General features: G+C 45.9%; 1 protein-coding gene across 1 annotated transcript; it reads right to left on the bottom strand.

The window, feature by feature from the left end:
* Positions 1-10,286: 10,286 nt before the first annotated feature.
* On the bottom strand, positions 10,287-18,700 carry LOC308150223 (rac GTPase-activating protein 1-like; the record flags this gene model as incomplete). Its single annotated transcript, XM_080523076.1, has 14 exons — positions 10,287-10,309; positions 10,863-10,974; positions 11,650-11,782; positions 12,447-12,552; positions 12,883-13,081; positions 13,964-14,059; positions 14,220-14,381; positions 14,930-15,126; positions 15,448-15,586; positions 16,738-16,836; positions 16,980-17,033; positions 17,217-17,289; positions 17,842-17,996; positions 18,491-18,700. 14 exons carry the CDS (start codon positions 18,698-18,700, stop codon positions 10,287-10,289), a joined length of 1,758 nt encoding a protein of 585 aa, XP_080379202.1.
* Positions 18,701-20,192: the final 1,492 nt, after the last annotated feature.

Raw genomic sequence — 20,192 nt, 5'->3', positions numbered from 1 at the left:
AAATACGCCATCATACGTTCCCCGACACACTCAGCCAGCTAGCACACCAAATCCAATAGAGACTCTAGCACAGTATTTGGTACGACGAGACCTTGTTAACTCAGGTCTGTACCAGTTTGACGATAAACCAGAGCTCTTCGAACTTTTCGGCATGGAGAGTGAAACCTTCCCATACCGTCTCAGAACATGCTCTGGCATCATAGAAACATCAGGAAAGAAGGCAGAAGGACTTCAGATGGAGTCACTGGATGGAAAAGTCCACATCTCTCTCCCAACACTCACTGAGTGTCCTGACATTCCAAACAATCGGAGTGAGATTCCGACCCCAAACGCAGTTCAGCACCAGCCTCATCTCCGTCATCTTACTCAACAAATTCCAGAACTGGACCCCAAAGCGGAGATACTCATCTTACTCGGCAGAGATGTTCTTCGTGTTCACAAGGTCAGGCAGCAAGTGAACGGACCACATGACTCTCCCTTTGCCCAACGTCTAGACTTAGGGTGGGTGGTAATCGGAGAGGTCTGCCTAGGGAGCATGCATAAACCTACAGTCAATGCATACAAGACACATGTGCTCGACAGCGGACGGCCTTCAATCTTCGAGCCCTGCCCAAGCTTCATGCACATCAAGGACACACATCAAGGCTTCAATAAGCCTGACAAAACTCCTGAGAGGATGCTGGGACAGACAGTGTTCAACCGAACTGAGCACGACAACAAGCCTGCTCCTTCAGTGGAAGACACCATCTTCTTAGAAATCATGGACAGACACGTCTTCAGAGACAACGAGAACAGTTGGGTCGCCCCACTGCCGTTCAGAGAACCACGCCAGCCTCTGCCAAACAACAAAGAGCAAGTTGTCAAGCGGTTCTCATCCCTGCAACGGACCCTGAAGAAAAGGCCTGAAATGCAGGATCAATATGTGAAATTCATGGGGAAAATCTTTGCCAATGGACACGCCGAGGTAGCACCGCCTTTGAAACCAGATCAAGAGTGCTGGTATCTTCCTACATTTGGCGTCTACCACCCACAGAAACCCAATCAAATCAGGGTGGTCTTCGATTCCAGTGCCCAGTACTTTGGTGTTTCTCTCAACGATGTGCTCCTCAATGGGCCTGACCTCAATAATACCCTCCTCGGGGTCCTGCTATGTTTCCGGAAAGAGAAGGTCGCAATCCTGGCAGACATCCAGCAGATGTTCCATTGCTTCCTGGTGAATGAAGATCATCGCAACTACCTGCGTTTTTTGTGGTACAAGGACAACGACATCAACAAGGAAGTTATTGAGTATCGGATGAAGGTCCACGTTTTTGGCAACGGGCCTTCCCCTGCTATAGCCATCTACGGTCTGCGATGTGCCATCAGAGAAGGTGCTCGCAAGTATGGAGCTGACACCGTCAAGTTTGTGGAGAACCACTTCTACGTGGACGATGGACTGATATCCTTACCTACTGAGGCTGAGGCTATCAACCTTCTACAGCAAACTCAGTCCTCACTCGCTGAATCAAACCTTCGTTTGCACAAGTTTGTGTCGAACCGGAAGACAGTCATGGAGTCATTCTCACCAGAAGACTGTGCTCAGGTGATCAAAGATTTGGATCTCAGTGGAGAAAACTCACCTACACAACGGAGCCTAGGGCTGCTCTGGGAGATCTTATCTGACACATTCACCTTCTCTGCATCAACTATGGACAAACCTTTCACCCGACGTGGAGTGCTCTCCGCTGTCAACAGTGTCTTCGACCCCCTGGGCCTGCTGGCTCCCGTCACGATCCAGGGAAGTGCCATCCTCAGAGAACTCACTTCTGAACAAGCAGACTGGGACGCTCCTCTCCCAGAAGACAAACTGGGTAGCTGGAAAAACTGGAAAGACTCGCTTCAAGACTTAAAACAGCTCCACATCCCACGTACATACACCGATTCCTCACTCTCCAAAGCTGTGAACACTGAGCTATGTGTGTTCACGGACGCCTCAACCAAGGCCATCGGCGCTGTGGCATATCTGAAAGCAGTGCAGGAAGACGGACACACCGAGGTGGGATTCGTTATGGGAAAAGCTAAACTGGCGCCCTTGTCCGAACCTACCATCCCTCGATTGGAGCTGTGTGCCGCTGTCTTGGGAGCAGAGATGGCAGATCTCATTCAAGATGAGATGGACCTGAAACTGGATGCTGTCCGCTTCTACACAGACAGCAAAGTAGTGCTCGGATACATCTGCAATGAGTCTAAAAGATTCTACACTTACGTCCACAACAGAGTTCAACGTATCCGACAGTCCTCAAAGCCCGCACAATGGCGGTACGTACATACAGAAGCAAACCCGGCAGACCATGCCTCACGTTCCTTACCTGCATCCCGACTGGCGCGATCCTCCTGGTTCACAGGACCCGCCTTCCTGCGTCGAAAACCTGCAGAGGAAACACAAACAAATGAGACGTTTGACTTGATTCAACCCGAAAAGGACAAAGAAATCAGACCACAGATACAAACCTGCGCTACCTACCTGGAACCAATACTTACCTCGGATCGCTTCCTACGATTCTCCACCTTCACTTCCCTGGTACGAGGAGTGGCACTCCTGATCCACATGGCAAGATCCTGCAAGAAAACGAATCAAAACGGAAAATGTAAAGGCTGGCATAGGTGTGACTCACCTCGGACTCCGGATGAACTAGCTCAAGCAACAGATGTCATCCTTAAATCAGCACAAAACACAGCCTTTCCAAAGAAACTGAAAGCCCTCCGGGACAACAAACCTATTCCCAAGAACAGCCCCTTGCAGAAGTTTAGCCCTATCTTGGAAGACGATCTCATTCGCGTTGGAGGACGTCTGAAACACGCTCAACTCCCAGCAGCAGAAAATAATCCTATCATTCTGCCAAAGGATGGCCACCTCTCTCTGCTGCTTACCCGTCATCACCATGAGCAGGTGAAACACCAAGGCCGTCACCTGACAGAAGGTGCAATCAGATCAAAAGGACTCTGGATCTTGGGAGGCAAGACACTTATCAACTCAGTTCTCCACAAGTGCATAACCTGCCGCAAGTTACGTGGAAAGCTGGAAGAACAACGCATGTCAGACCTTCCTCCGGAACGCCTCAAAACCTGCTCTCCTTTCACTTACGTTGGCCTTGACGTCTTTGGACCTTGGTCCGTGACTACAAGACGCACCAGAGGAGGACAGGCAGAGAGCAAGAGGTGGGCTATCATGTTCACCTGTATGAGTTCAAGAGCCGTTCATCTAGAAGTCATTGAGACTATGGATACTTCCAGCTGCATAAATGCTCTTCGACGCTTCTTCGCACTCAGAGGTCCAGCAAAACAGCTCCGTTCCGACTGTGGCACAAACTTCATCGGCGCCAGCAAGGAGCTCGGAATGGATAAGACTGTACAGGCGTACCTGAGTAACCAAGGTTGCAGCTGGATCTTCAACCCGCCACACGCCTCTCATATGGGAGGTTCATGGGAGCGTATGATCGGCGTCTCCAGAAGAATACTCTACGCAATGCTCCTGCAGCAAAACCCTCGCCTTACTCATGAAGTACTGTGCACCTTAATGGCCGAGGTCTCGGCAATCATAAATGCACGACCACTCCTACCTGTATCTACGGATCCGGAGAGCCCCTTCATACTCTCACCATCCATGCTCCTCACACAGAAGTCAGGAGCTCCTCCCCCTCCTGGGGATTTTACAGAAAAGGACTTACACACAAAACTATGGAGACAAGTTCAGGCTCTGGCAAACCAGTTCTGGGCTCGCTGGAGTCGTGAATACTTACCTTCCTTGCAGCAGCGACCGAAATGGACAGCAACTCGAAGGGACCTTCAAGTTGACGATCTCGTTCTGCTCAGGGACAAGCAGATGGCCCGCAACTGCTGGCCTATGGCCAGGATCACGGCCACATTCCCTGGAAAAGATGGACATGTCAGGAAGGTTGAGGTGAAGACAACAGACCAAGGGACTGCCAAAACCTTTCTAAGACCTATTGCAGAACTCATTCTACTTCTGCCTAAAGATTGATCAAGAGACTTTGATATTACTCACCCTTAAATCCATAGTGACCATCAACAGGTCAGGCGGGGAGTGTGTTGTCCTGCAACACTTACTTTATTTTCTTTAGAAAAAGTTAAAAAGTTCATATTTGATAACAATGTATATACATATTTTAGTTAATATTTGATGTAGTGACACAAGTGGTGACACAAGTGGTGTCACTACATCAAATATTAACTAAAATATGTTTACCGCAAATCTACTTCCGGGTTGGGAGTTCGTCCTTTGCCAGAGAGACCGAGATGTTATGTGTGTTCTCCATTCATCATTCAACATCCATGTTCAGATTTACACAAAGCAATGTTGTAAGTACGAAATATCAAGTGTTGGATTGGTAGCTTTATATATTAGTCATCATTTGTTGGGAATATTATGTTTTTAGTTATTATTTTGTAGCTAGATTGTTAGGCCAAAAAAGCGGACTTTCTAGCTAACCACTGTTTGTTTACATCCTGTTGAAACATGTTTTGTGCTGTTTGTCTTGCAGTTTTTACCAGTTCAATATACCTGATTTGAAAAGCCACCCTACGCCTCTTTCTTTGATGGACTTTATTGACAAGGTTTAGCTTGATGTTAGAGAGAGAACATCAAAGATACCCTGGACAGAGGTACACACACACACACACACACACACACACACACACACACACACACACACACAGCACAACAGACAAAGAGGGTTAGGATAGGTTAGAAAGCACTGATTTATGTGTGTGTGTGTGTTGTGTGTGTGTGTGTGTGTGTGTGTGTGTGTGTGTGTGTGTGTGTGTGTAGGTACTATGGGGGTACAGAGCATGTGGATGAGCTGGAGAGGCTGTGTCAGAGGAGAGCCCTGGAGGTGTACGGGCTGGACGCAGAGAAGTGGGGCGTCAACGTGCAGCCGTACTCGGGGTCCCCGGCTAACTTCGCCGTGTACACGGCCATCGTGGAGCCTCACGGGAGGAGCCTTGCCGGACGGAGGTCACCTGACCCACGGCTTCATTTTTGGGATCAATTTTTTATTATTATTTCAGGGAGTAAAACAAGGGGAGTGGTAACATACAAATAAACAAAGGAGAAAATAGAATAACAAAAATACGGTTTACCAGTACAAATACAAAATGCGCATAAACCTTTCAACCCCCCCCCCTCCCCTTCCCTTCCCAATCTCCCTTTACCCCAATAGTTCCCCACCTACCCCTCCTCCCACAAATGTCCCTCCCGCCAGATACCTCCCACCCACCCGCCCAATCACAACCCCCCCGCCACCCACCCCCCCCTATCACAGCCCCCGCCCACCACCCCCCACCCAATCACAGCCCCCCGCCCCCCCCCCCCCCCCCGCCCCCCCTACAGGACCCTATGGAAGGAGCAAACGGACCCACGGGCTTCATGACCGACAAGAAGAAGATCTTTGCTACCTCCATCTTCTTTGAGTCCATGCCCTACAAGGTATAGAGACACACACACACACACACAGGCAAAGTGTGCAGTGGAGGTTGAGAAACGCGGTAGGGTTTGTCGAGAAGCCTTCCTTAAAAACTAATAGAATAATACGTAGATTATAATGTATATATGTACTGTATATATTAATAATAAAATTGAACAAAATGTTGTTGGCTAGTCTAAAATGTGCATTGTGGGACAGAAGTAAAACAATTTAATGAAAACAATTGTTTTAAAACGTTTTTTTTTTTTTGGGGGGGGTGGATTTTTAAATTTGCAAATGCTAGTAATAATAATAATAATAATAATTCATTAAATTTATATAGCGCTTTTCCGAGGCTCAAAGACGCTGACAATATGGGAGAAACGGAAAACACAGAAACAACAAGCAACAGATAACATGGGCACAGAACACAGAGTTAACGAACGGGGAGGGGGGGTGGTAGGGACAGGGGAGATGGTTAGGAGGTAGGGGAGGCTGTAAGCATGGGAGAACAGGTAAAATGTTTCAAATGAATTGACAGGCTGTTCCATAAAAACACCCCAGTGTAACACATTAAAGTCCTCCAGAGACCGGTTTGGGTATGAAACAGTGACACTCTCTCTTCAGCCCACCCAGGTAAACCCAGCGGGAAAACCTCCATCCACGCTGAATGGATTAGGATGGTGTTAACCAGTACTGAAAGTGATGTTTCATCCTCATCTAATCTGGTGTCTCCAGGTGAATCCAGAGACTGGACTCTAAATATTTGTACACATGAGCGGTGTGATTTTTCCACGTGAGCTACACAATCTTTGGGAGTCTCACTGCATCTGGTGTAGATCCATGCGATCTATTCTAGCACTATCGCTAACCCTCCCCCTGGGCAACTGAACTCTTGTCTCTTCCTCCTCCTCTTCCTCCTTTTCTCCTTCCCTCTAGAATTAAAAAAATGTCATCCTGAACCTGATTGGACCTAGGGAGTAAACATTTCCAATTAGCAAGAGTTCAAATTCTCTCTCTCTCTCTCTCTCTCTCCACAGTGAGAGTGGCTTTCTCCTCTCCTCTTTAATGTTATTGTTGTGTGTAATGGATAAAGGTACAGTCTTTTTCTAGTATTTTTAGGCTCCAACTGGCTGGGCTTGGGTCTCATCTCAGGGGTCAGGCTTGAATGTTTCAGGCCCGTTTCTACTTCCTGTTTCGTTTCCCCCCAGGAACCAGCTGTTACTCCCGTAACCTTGACTACTCCCGCCTGCGGAGGATCGCAGACGAGAACGCGGCGTTCCTGATGTCTGACATGGCCCACATCAGCGGGTTGGTGGCGGCCGGGGTCGTGCCCTCCCCCTTCGAGTATTGCGACGTCGTTTCCACGACAACACACAAAACACTCAGAGGCTGCCGGTCTGCGGTCATCTTCTACAGGAAGGGTATGTGTGTGTGTGTGTGTGTGTGTGTGTGTGTGTGTGTGTGTGTGTGTGTGTGTGTGTGTACCAGCTGCAGGTGTTGGCTAACTGCAAAGCCATGTCCAACACCCTCGTCAACCATGGATACGGACCTGCGGCCCAACGGAACTGATGGAGGACGGGCTGAGAAGGTTCTGGAAGCCTGCTCTATCGCCTGCAACAAGAACACCTGTCCAGGTAACGTGTGTGTAGGTGTGGGTGTGGGTGTAACCTCTGTTTGTGTGTGTAACCTGTGTGTGTGTGTGTAGGTGATAAGAGTGCTCTGCGTCCCAGCGGTCTGAGGCTCGGCTCCCCTGCCCTGACCTCCAGAGGCCTGGTGGAGGAGGACTTCAAGAAGGTGGCAGAGTTCATCCACAGAGGTGACCTTTAACCTCCCTGAGCCTTAACCCTAACCCTACTGTAGTCCTGACCCCTAGACCTCCTAACTCCTGTCCTGTCTCTATGTCTGCAGCTATAGAGCTGACCCCTAGACCTCCTAACTCCTGTCCTGTCTCTCTGTCTGCAGCTATAGAGCTGACCCCTAGACCTCCTATCTCCTGTCCTGTCTCTCTGTCTGCAGCTATAGAGCTGACCCCTAGACCTCCTATCTCCTGTCCTGTCTCTCTGTCTGCAGCTATAGAGCTGACCCCTAGACCTCCTAACTCCTGTCTCTCTGTCTGCAGCTATAGAGCTGACCCCTAGACCTCCTAACTCCTGTCTCTATGTCTGCAGCTATAGAGCTGACCCCTAGACCTCCTATCTCCTGTCCTGTCTCTGTCTGCAGCTATAGAGCTGATGTTGACCCCTAGCCCTCCTAACTCCTGTCCTGTCTCTCTGTCTGCAGCTATAGAGCTGATGTTGACCCCTAGCCCTCCTAACTCCTGTCCTGTCTCTCTGTCTGCAGCTATAGAGCTGACCCCTAGACCTCCTAACTCCTGTCCTGTCTCTCTGTCTGCAGCTATAGAGCTGACCCCTAGCCCTCCTAACTCCTGTCCTGTCTCTCTGTCTGCAGCTATAGAGCTGACCCCTAGACCTCCTAACTCCTGTCCTGTCTCTGTCTGCAGCTATAGAGCTGACCCCTAGACCTCCTAACTCCTGTCCTGTCTCTCTGTCTGCAGCTATAGAGCTGACCCCTAGCCCTCCTAACTCCTGTCCTGTCTCTCTGTCTGCAGCTATAGAGCTGACCCCTAGACCTCCTAACTCCTGTCTCTCTGTCTGCAGCTATAGAGCTGATGTTGACCCCTAGCCCTCCTAACTCCTGTCCTGTCTCTGTCTGCAGGTATAGAGCTGACCCCTAGCCCTCCTAACTCCTGTCTCTCTGTCTGCAGGTATAGAGCTGACGTTAGTGATCCAGAACAGTCTGAACCCCAAGGCCACCCTGAAGGAGTTTAAGGAGGCCCTGGCCCATGGAGAGAAGCACCAGCAGCGGGTAGCTGAGATCAGGGGGGAGGTGGAGGCCTTTGCTGGACGCTTCCCCATGCCTGGCCTGCCCGAGCTCTAGAGGCCCACAGGCACCCAGCCTACTGCACTTAAGAGCTTCTCTGCTTCTGTTGTGTGTGTGTGTGTGTGTGTGTGTGTGTGTGTGTGAATTGTGTCTGTGAGCGAGACAATGTGTGTGTGTGTACATGTGTTCTGTAAGCTACGATCTCTTCATGTTCATGTAACATTCAAGGATGTTCAAAAAAGTCTTGCAAAAGAATCTAATAGTGAGCCGTCCACATAGAATCTCTATCTCTATTCTTAATGCAACTCTATTCTACTAAATACATAGAATCTCTATTCTTAATGCAACTCTATTCTACTAAATACATAGAATCTCTATCTGCAACTCTATTCTTAATGTTCCACACCATAGAAGAAGACCCTGCTTCTTTTCCAAAGCCTTCATATCCGGGGCTGTGCCACTGCTGGATCCTAACCGTTCACATTGATGCTGTGGATGAAAAGGAGCTTTAACTGACTGAAGTTTTAATTTTGGTTTTGTCTTTGATGAAGAGTAACAGATGTCACTTCCTGTTCTGATGGTTATGTCCACGGCCACGAGATACTCAGCTCTTACTGCTGTAATTCTAAGACGAAACGCCCATAAACTCAACTGTACTGTGCTAGTAATGAGACAGTGTGATACATAAGAATGTAAGATACGTAAGAAAATGAGCTGCTAAATTAAAACAAATTAAAATTGTTGGGATATTTGTGCAGTGAGATGTTTGATTTACAATAAGTAGAGACATTGTTTGAGCATGTCTGTGAAATACACACACCCTGGACAGAGCAACCCCTTCAAAATCTCACCCAGAGACCAGCGGCTCTATGAGCATCATGTACTGAGTGTTATCTTTCATCAACAAAGAGATTCAGCAAACCACTTCAGCAATAACATCTTTATTCAATCAAATGTACATTAAAATCTGTTACAGTAAATTAAATAATTTTAATTAATTTAATTTTGCCATTTAGCAGACGCTTTTATCCAAAGCGACTTACAATTACGAATTACAGGGACATTCCCCCTGGAGTAACTGAGGGCTAAGTGCCTTATCCAAGGGCACACTAGTAGTGGTGTGGCTTCAGGTGGGATTTGAACTCACAACCTTCCGATCCCAAGTCCAACTCACTATCCACTAGACCACCACTACCCCCCAACTAAATGAGTTTCAAACTCCGGTGGGGGAGGTGAAGAACTTTCTGGCTGAGCCAGTCGTCTTTGCCTTTTGACTGGGGAAAAGAAGCAGAAAGTGTGTGTTAATGAAGACAATAATATACTGAACATGTATGCACTCACTGCAATGCAAGTCACTTTGGATAAAAGCGTTAGCTAAATGGCACATATTATTATCATATACAAGTAACAATGTGGAGAGCCAACTTCTTATCAAACAGTAAGGCTAAGAAATACAGTCCTCTGCATAAGTAATGGGACAGTGAAGCAATTTCTCTTCTTTCGGCTCTACACAAAAAGACCTAAAAACAAACAACAACTGAAGTTGGCTGCAGTCCAGGCCTGGCAGAGCGTCTGAGGTACAGGCCTGGCAGAGCGTCACCAGAGAAGATCACTCAAATCACATTTGGGTGCCCTGAAATAGGGGGACTACGCATACAAGCTGGTGTCATTTCTCAATGGTGAAACCAATATGTACACCAAAACCATCACCAAAAGCTGAGAATCTCTACTTTAGTCGTATAGTAATTGTTCGATCTCAAATCCTTTGGAGTGTTGAGCCAAAAGAACGACAACAACATTTCCTAAAAATGTCCTGTCCTCTTCAATGTTCCATTACTTACGCAGGGCGCTGTATATCCTCACTCATATCCTATCAAGACAATAGTGAAAATACAGCCTTACGTGCTGTTGAAAGCAATGCCCAGGGTTCTTATTCGTCCCCTAATGGAACCATTGGCAGGAGTCTGGGAGTATGCCATCATTTCAGGGGAAGTCAGAGGTTTAAACAGACAATCTAGAAAGATGAGAGATGATACTGTATGTTAAGGCAGTGTACGGTAAACATGATTCAAATGCCATGTAATGTCTGGGCTTGTTAATAGAAGATGCAATGCATATCCACCCAAGTTGGATTCAATAAAGTCTTCTAAATAAGTGAATCATTCCAAATATCATGCAACCCACAAACCATCCATTACTAGTTCTACTGTTCACATCATAATGTCACTTGAACTTCATACCGCTACAGTAGCATCAGACTCAAATCCAATGGAAATGAAGACAATAGTTATTAAATGCCAAAAAAAAGTGAGTCATTTTGATCATAAAACTATAGGGAGCGTGTCTATGTTCCCACAGCCCACTGGTCCCACAGTCCAATGTTCCCACATTTCTAAGTAATCTAACTAACCCTAGTTAACTAACTAACCCTGTGAGACCACTGGGTTGTGGGAACATGGGGATGACCCCAAACTACGTTGACAGGAGAACCAGCTTGGTGCGGGGCTGCCGGGTTACCTCTGTTATTATTGATGTTGGCGTCGACCACCGAGGAGATGACCCGGTCTCTCTCCACCGCGAGCAGGCGGGTCCAGTAGCCTGCTGGGAAGGACAGCATGCGGCCGATGACCTGGGACCACGGAATCAAGTGGAAACTGCTTCAGGTATGTACATTGTTTTATCCCCCCCGCCCCCATCAGTTATTTGGTGATAGGAATTTTCTTTCATTTCAAATACACTGCAGGTGACTTATTTCAGTGGGTTTAGAATACTGCAGATCACACGAATGGATCAAGTCGCAGTGAAACATTGGTTGGACTTTCAACCCTGAATGTCTTTTCATATGTGACACAGTCTAGTCTTTTGGTCCGCATGTCGGCAACCAATCAAAATGTTCAGACTTTTATTTTGAAACACGGAACTACGTTTCAATGTTGTTGAGAAACACAAGACAAACTCGCTAGTCAAGCCAAAATACTGCAACGCAATGGATTTCGGTGTGTAGTCCCCACTGCTACCTACTAGTTAATTATAACACTACTTTACATTGTTAGCAGGCTCACAAAACAAGCTGTGTTAATTGACTAGCGATGTGTCACTGATTTTCAACAACGCGGAAATGTATTCACATTTTCCGAAAGAAAAGTCCGGTCATTACATCAGATCCTGACATGAGGACCAAAGCATTAGAACGTGTCACATATGACATGAGGACCGAAGCATTAGAACGTGTCACATATGACATGAAGACCAAAGCATTAGAACGTGTCACATGTGATTTGCGTAACAGCAGAGAATCGTCCACCTTTGGCTGAATGTTTGTGTCTCTCATAATGGTCATCGGGGTGGGCTCGGCCATGCCATGCCCCACGATGGTCGGTCCAAACACCCTGGCCAGGTTGTTCTGATCCATCTGACAAAGGGGACTATTCATGACTCTGCAGAGGGAGGAGAGCCCACACATTACTGTTATCCAGGAGTCATTTAGACATTCTACTGCCGTTCGTTTACATTTTTGCCGTTTAGCAGACGCCTTTATCCAAAGCGACTTACACCAAATACATTTGTCTAACTAAGTGAATCATCTTTCTATCAGTCATCGTGAGAAAAAGTAATCTATGCCAAAACCAGGGGCCACCGGCAGTCATAATGCTAGAAGATTCCAACAGTATGTTGCATGCAAGGGAGAAAAGTCTCTCACAAGGGACAGAAGTGGCAGGGCTGGTAAAAAAAAAAAAAAAAGTGATTAAAACTTTTTTTTAAAGTTACTTTTTTTTAAAGTTACTTTTTTCTGTAATTAATTAATCGAAATTAATGCGTATAAGTCCCAGCCCTAATATATATGTTACGGTACATGTGGGAACACGGTACATGTGGGAAAACTAGGGTTAGGGTTAGGTGCAAGGGTGCTACGGTTAAGGTTAGGGGTAGGGATAGGATTAGGGTTAGGGTTAGACATGCCAGCATATACCAAATCGACGTAGCACCTAACCCTAACCCTAGTTTTCCCACATGTACCGTATTCCCACATGTACCGTAACATATATATATATCATATGTGTATCATACCAAGCAGAGAGGAGTCCCCCTGCCATATCTTACTTCTGTAGATGAAGCATGAGGAAGGCCAGTGTGTCTTTGTTGGCCGTGGGCAGGTCTGCTATGGCCTGGAACATTAACGCTGCACCGTTGTCATCGTCGGGAATCTCTGCCAGTGACACACAACACCACCACATCCTACGTTACTACTTAGCAATTCTATATTTCTGTAGTTCTGTATTATATTTTACATTTAGGGCATTCAGCAGATGTTTTTGTCCAAAGCGACTTACAACAAGTAAGTCGCTCATTTCACAGTGATAGACAGTCTGCCGTGTGGTGAATACATCAATGAACAACATCACTCAGGTTGGATATAAAAACTGCATAAATGTCCCCTGGTCTATTTGTAGTGCTGCTGCAATAGTTCTGCAGTCTACAACTCAACATGAAAACCAACAACAGAGTGTGTGTGTGTGTGAGTGAGTGGAACACATACCAGAGGCCTCCATGAAAGCTTTATGCAACCTGAAGGTGAGGAGGGGCTCCTTCAGTTTCCTCAAGAAGTCCTTGAGGAGTCCACACACCACGTGGATCTCGTCCACCTTACTGAGCAGGAGCGGCCCCTTCCTGTGGACGTACTTGTCCCTCAGCTCCTTCACTAGGCGCTCGCCCCCAGGAACCCGGTATATACCTCTCTGAGGAGTAAACAACCTGTTATATACCTCTCTGAGGGGTAAACAACCTGTTATATACCTCTCTGAGGGGTAAACAACCTGTTATATACCTCTCTGAGGGGTAAACAACCTGTTATATATCTCTCTGAGGGGTAAACAACCTGTTATATACCTCTCTGAGGGGTAAACAACCTGTTATATATCTCTCTGAGGGGTAAACAACCTGTTATATACCTCTCTGAGGGGTAAACAACCTGTTATATACCTCTCTGAGGGGTAAACAACCTGTTATATACCTCTCTGAGGGGTAAACAACCTGTTATATACCTCTCTGAGGGGTAAACAACCTGTTATATACCTCTCTGAGGGGTAAACAACCTGTTATATACCTCTCTGAGGAGTAAACAACCTGTTATATATCTCTCTGAGGGGTAAACAACCTGTTATATACCTCTCTGAGGGTTAAACAACCTGTTATATACCTCTCTGAGGGGTAAACAACCTGTTATATATCTCTCTGAGGGGTAAACAACCTGTTATATACCTCTCTGAGGGGTAAACAACCCGTTACCAACCTGTAACAAACCTGTTACCAACCTGTTACCAACCTGTCAACCTGAAACCAGCCGGTTATGTAGTCTAGTAAACTAGAGAAATTACATTTCAGGTTTGAGGTGGGGGTAGTGGTGGCCTAACTTTGGCCTAGTGGATAGTGGAGTTGATCAGTCATGAGTTCAAATCCCACCTGGGAACACCACCACTAGTGTGCCCTTAAGTAAGGCACTCAGCCCTAAGTTACTCCAGGGAGACCGTCCCTGTAATCTCTAATTGTAAGATAAATTTGGTTGATCTAATTTGGATAAAGCGTCTGCTAAATGGTAAAAAGAAGAAGAAGAATTTCACCTCCTCCAGTCCTCTCTTTTCAATTTCCATGACGCACTGAACAATGATGGGAGGGATCCTCGGCTGTGTCGTCGGAGCAAAGCTCTCTAACGTGCCCTAAGGACAAAAGTAATACAATTAACACTAAATAATGACAAGCAAACTGGGAGGAATGGAGGACGGTGTCATGCTAAATTCTGTGAAACTTTGGGTCTGGGCTTGAGCACACAATGATAGGTTAGCATCCGTTGCCTATTTGGCTTATGTGTTGAAGCACCTGAGGTCCGTGAGGGCCTGAGGTGGTGGAGGGAAGGCAGTTATCCGGGCACTTCTGTTTACACTCTGGATGGGCGACCACACGGCAGTCCCTGCACCTCACAGCCATCTTCCCAAAGCGGATCCTCTTTCCACACGGGACGCACGTCTCCGCTCGGATCACCTGACAGGACATGCATGGGGATTATTACATTTACAATTTTTGGCATTTAGCAGACGCCTTTACAAAGCAACAAACACATTTGTTGAAGTAAGTGAGTCATCTATCCATCAGTCATCGCAAGAAAAAGTTATTTATGCTAGGACCAGGGGCCATTGGCAGTCACAATGCTAAAAGGAAGAATTATGTTGTTTTTTTATTAAATAGAGAAACCATAGAGGGGATGAAGAGGTCTTTAGGAGGGGCAGTTTAGAGAAGGGTCTTCAGTCTACGGCGGAAGATAGGTAGATAGACTATTCAGGAGAGTTAGTTACAGAGCATGAGAGAAAAGGAATAGTTTAGATCTCGGAAATTATTCTCTGTTGGATAAAATAAAGAGTTATATCTCTCTATCAAGTTAACAGCCCCCTTCTTAACAAGCCCATGGTTTATAGTTCACCTGTCATACACGTCAGATATTAGGCTGACTGACACCATGGATAGATACACGTGTATGGATTGTAATTTCAAATGCGGACCTGGGAGGGTTTCATATTTTAGTCAATTCATACCGTTTTTGAGAGGAAAAAATGCCTCAGGGTTTTTTCCGCTGCGGGGGTGAACGCTGGGGGGGGTTTAGGTGCTGTTGTTGTCACCTCCACCTCCACCTCCACCTCCACCTCCGTCTCCACCTCCGTAGCCATCTCTGTTATGGCGTCATGCTCTATAGTGCTAATAGTCTCATTAGCAAGCCACACCGACGTCTGCTCTAAAAGGACAAAATCATTTCAAATAAATCAAATTGTTATGGGAAAGATTGCCTTCATTCGAATTTCACATTGTGTATGTTTCTGTGTCGTTGTACACATTTGACACAGCTGTAGCCCTGAGTCCAATAACTACGTTATTATAAGTAAGTATAACTATTATATTGAGCTACAGGAGGTGAGAACATTCAATTCAGTGGGCTTCGTTGGAATGGGAAACTGTTTACACTGGCAAAGCAAAGTGAAATCATGAATAAACAACTGAAATTAAACTGAAGTTAGAAGTACGACAGGAAGAATAGAGACCCAGTTATCTCCCTTACCGCCGACAGAGGAGACGACGCGCTCCTGTCTGAACACCCGGGGGGGAGGTGTCTCCTGGGTGATGTCTATCACCATGTGGATTTGACCTCCGCTCTCTGGGGTCATGACCGATGTTTTCACTACTGTCGTTTCAACTTCCTGAATATATGAGAGAGAGAGAGAGAGAGAGAGAGAGAGAGAGAGAGAGAGAGAGAGAGAGAGACAGAGAGAGAGAGAGAGAGACAGAGAGAGATACAGAGAGACAGAGAGAGAGAGAGAGAGAGAGAGAGACAGAGAGAGAGACAGACAGAGAGACAGAGAGACAAAGAGACAGAGAGAGAGAGAGAGAGAGAGAGAGAGAGAGAGAGAGAGAGAGAGAGAGAGAGAATCCTTGTCATTTGAAGTTTCACAAGCGCTCTCGACTAATGAAGCTATCAGATGATCCCATGCCTGCTGCTATGAGGACAAACGGGCTGAGTCCCAGTGTTGAACTGTCTCTCTTCCCTGTGGGGTGCTCTCTACTGTGTACATGGGAGGAGAGGGAAGGTCACAGAGGCAGAGAGACGGTGGCTGTGTGGCCCAGTACTGTTTCCACCAGAGTACACAGGAAGGCAGGTTTGAGCACCGAGAGGATGTAACCAGTGTGCTTAGGAGCCGTTCTGGTCCCACTGTTAGTTGGGCGTGATTCTGTGGAACGTCATGCCAGGAACTGCTAACGGCGCTACAAAACAACGTCTGTTCTCATTCACAATTCCACGTGGAGTAATAATCTAGCACATGTTCTTTTTATCCCAGACGAAGTCCCCAACAACCTCAAACATAACCCGTAATGGCCCGATAAGAAAGAGGATCTATACTGAATGTTTTGAGTAAAAAAAGGAATTCAGTTGGGATGCTTTTGAACGCATCCTTTTAAAGGGTTTACAAGACAGGCTAAGCCAAGTAAAAGCCCTCTTAGCTTCACTCCAGGCTGGTTCAAATAACGTTTCCTACCACTGGTCTTGCCTGCTACTGCGCAGTGGCAGACAAATAACCACATAAGTCCTCAAAGAAGATTTAGTGTGACATTTTGAAAACCATGGAAAACCATGTGGGCATCAAAAATTCTATTTTGTGGTTTCATGTGGTTGAAACTGAAGTGGTCGGGTGAATTCAGTCGTGTTACGAGAGCTGGCTATTCCTTAGGCCTCCGTTGAAGAGATTGTAGCAGCTAGCCTTAAATGTTTAGTTGCCTACACACACACACACACACACGCAAAGAGTACTCTCAGGTCAAAACTACACAGTGCAATAGGGCTCATCAACCTTACTTTTTCCATCGGCCTTCTTTCGAGGAAGTCTCCGGAGCGCCCCCCCTGTCTTCCTCTCTTCCCGCCAGGAGCGCCTGAACACGGCCCAATGGACGAGCGCTGGGAACACCCCCGGCAACAGTGCAGAGTTTGGGTCAGTGTACATACTGTACTTACTGTACCATCATAATGTACTTACTGTACCTAATGTACTTTCCCCCCAAGAAGTCTGATCGAGGTTCAGAAGATGAAACGACACTCACCCTTTTCTCCCTGGCTCGAGACTTCAGTGGTTTAACCACGGTCGTGTCCAGGTCCTGTTCACATTGAAACAACACCTCTGACAAGGTAATACTTTACACTTCATCATTCCTTTCTAAGTGTTTCTCTATGGCTTTTGTTATATTACACCACTGACATGTAGGCTACATATTCTATTGTCCCTCTAGTTGTTTTTGAAGGGATTGGTTCAGTGTGTCATGAGCACCATCATACAGTACCATGTCATCATCAGTCCTGTCATAACTGAGGTCAGAGAGGGACAGGAAGGAAGACTCGTCGATCACCGACAAGCTGTTAAGACATCAGAAGAAATTACACAAATATGAGTCAACGACAATATAATAATAATATTACTACAGAAACAATAGAGTGATGTAGAGAGAGATTAGGGGGGGAAGGCCATCCTTGTGAAACAGACATCAATTTAATCATAATAAATCTGATTTATAAAGCACACTTCTTGAACCAAAGTTGTTGCAAACAGTAGCCCTGCAATTGAGGTTACTCCAACCGAGTATCAAACTTGTGAACTTGCCAACACGTGTCTCCTCAAACACCCCATGTTAGCCAGCTACGCTATCAAAAAGCTAGCACTTCGACAGCGTGGGTGGTAGGGGTGTATTTGAACTTGGAGGAGTGAGTTTACCATCTTTTTTCTTACTATGTTTTTAACTTATTATGTTTTTAGGTTGTTTCGTTTTTAACTTGTGTTTTTACAGTTGTTGTTTTTTTTCTCTCTGTAGCACTCTGAGATTATTTTGAATGAAAAGTGCAATACAAATAAAATGCATTATTATTATTATCATTATTATCATCTTCTCCATTCGGTTACACTTGTCTTACCGTTTGCTTTTGTGCTGGGTGACATTGGCTCCCCTGTGGTGGTTGTTGTTGTTGTTGTTGAAGTTGGCCAGCATTGACCTCTGCTCATCATTCAGACACGAGCTGGACTTGCTGTCGTTGACCAGTATCTCACAGATAAGCTGCATCTGCCGCTGCTGTGGAGCCAAAGGACGCCATGCTGCTGTTAATATGTTAATATATCCATATGAAGGGAAAGCTCACCTCACACCTCATCTTAATTAATTGACATCAGTGATTGTTCATCAATAAATGCCTGATTTACGTTAGAGGGATCTATTTATTGCACCACAGATTCAAGTGCACGAGAATCCTAAGATGCATGGTGTAGAGCTAGGTAGAATCCTAAGATGCATGGTGTAGAGCTAGGTAGAATCCTAAGATGCATGGTGTAGAGCTAGGTAGAATCCTAAGATGCATGGTGTAGAGCTAGGTAGAATCCTAAGATGCATGGTGTAGAGCAAGGTAGAATCCTAAGATGCATGGTGTAGAGCTAGGTGGAACAGTTCTGCTAACACACTTCCGGTTGCCGTTATGTATGTTAGGACATTGACGTTGCGTTATTCTTGACCTCTGGCTGTATGACATCATGAGGTCCAGTGGTCAATCACAAGGTGAAACAGAGACATACCAGGTACTGATAGTCTGCCTCAGTCTTGTAGCGTTTCTTAATCTCCACGTCCACCTGGTTGCGAGCATGTTTCAGCTGCACCTCCAGAGCAGTCCGCGCCACGTCTGACTTCACCAGCAGCTCCTGGTGCCTCTTCAGCTCCAGCTCGGCATACAGCCATTTCTTCCTTGTGTCCTCAAAGTTTTTCACCACCTTAATGAACTCTGGCATGGAGAAAGGAGCAATGGAATTACATTTGAAGGACTTGTTTGTGACACCACAGGTGGGTAATACAAAAGGGCACTGCAGTACTACTGTATTTTGCTATATGTAGGCCTATATATTCTATTGCAGGATTTGACCAGAGTATTTTACAGTCATTCTAACATGGAAAGGTATTTAGTCTTACACCCTGACAAGTTTATTTATGTTGACCTATGGAAAGAAATTCAATCAGGATGTTCTTTCAGGATGTTCCATGTACCATTGAAACGCCTTCAACAATAAAATGAATAGTACAGGAGGAAAATGTGAGGTATTGTTTCACATTAGCCCTAGGCCATAGCGCTGCGTGCTTCAGCTGAATCGTTTTTTGTTTTTTTCCGCATCCATACCACGTTCAATGTTTGCATCATCATTCCTTGCATTTTCCTCCATGGCAATCCGTTGAAGGCACCAGTCCTTGATAAATGCCACGTTCATTGCTGCCAAGTGAGGGGGATTAAATACTGAATGAGTTTTTAGAAAGTTCAGAATTTATATTCAGAGACGTAAGGTTATACTGTAATAATTGTCGGTTGGGCATGCATTTGCGAGCTACCATAGTGAGTTGAGATTAAAGGTTGTCCAATTAATTGCATAATTGAAATGGTCTGTGCTTGAACACGTGGTGTAGGCCGACCAGGAAGTAAAGTAGGTCCAATCACTAGCCTTCCATGCCGAATCCTCTTGGCGTTGTCTCTAGACGAGCCCTACACGGGTATGTTCTCAAGTCGGCATGGTGGCAAGTAATCAAGCGGTCCTGAGTCTGAATGGAATGAAGGTCAGCCTAAAACTACTGCCTGCCAAATCTCACGCCGCCCCCCCGGCGACGAAAACTCGGGACTCTCCGAAGTCTCTACTAGTACTACAGTACTGCTACGTCTACCCAACATCTCACTCCACCAGGTACCCAAACTTAGCAACCTACTTACGTCTAAGTTAGGTTTCAAATGTAGGCTACTGCATCATGCACTATGCATGCTGGCTGTCTCGAAGACACATGACTGCTAGGCTGTCACAGTGTTAGTGGTGTTTGAGAAAGTTGACCTTGCATCTTTGTGAGAAGGGAGAGAGAGATGCTACCTCGGAGGCTTTGAGTGTTGTAAATAATTAACTACGTGTTGGGTCAATTAGCTAAACATAATCGTTTATCCTGAGGTTGTCATCTCTATATCTACATAGATACTGATATCAGATCAGTTTAGCTGTTTTCTCCCTTCATACTGTAGGCCTATTTGAGAAAGGTAGGATGATCCTAGATAACAGCAACTTCTACCAGGAGCTTAATGCCCTATTTGACAAATTTCCGCCTAAAAACCAGACCCAAACTAAACTGCTTACAACATTAGAAATTATGTTGCAACAGTGTAGCAGTCTATCCCCAAATAGTAACACATAATACTTTATCTCTGCAGTGAGGCGGATGTTCACATAATCAGTTGGTCCAAATATACGCTGCTGC

The sequence above is a fragment of the Nansenia antarctica genome (genome assembly GCF_963989245.1).
Source record: "Nansenia antarctica genome assembly, chromosome: 2".
Taxonomy (NCBI): Eukaryota; Metazoa; Chordata; class Actinopteri; order Argentiniformes; family Microstomatidae; genus Nansenia; species Nansenia antarctica.
The sequence above is the reverse complement of the archived record's forward strand: the minus strand, read 5'-3'. Positions and strand labels throughout refer to the sequence as shown.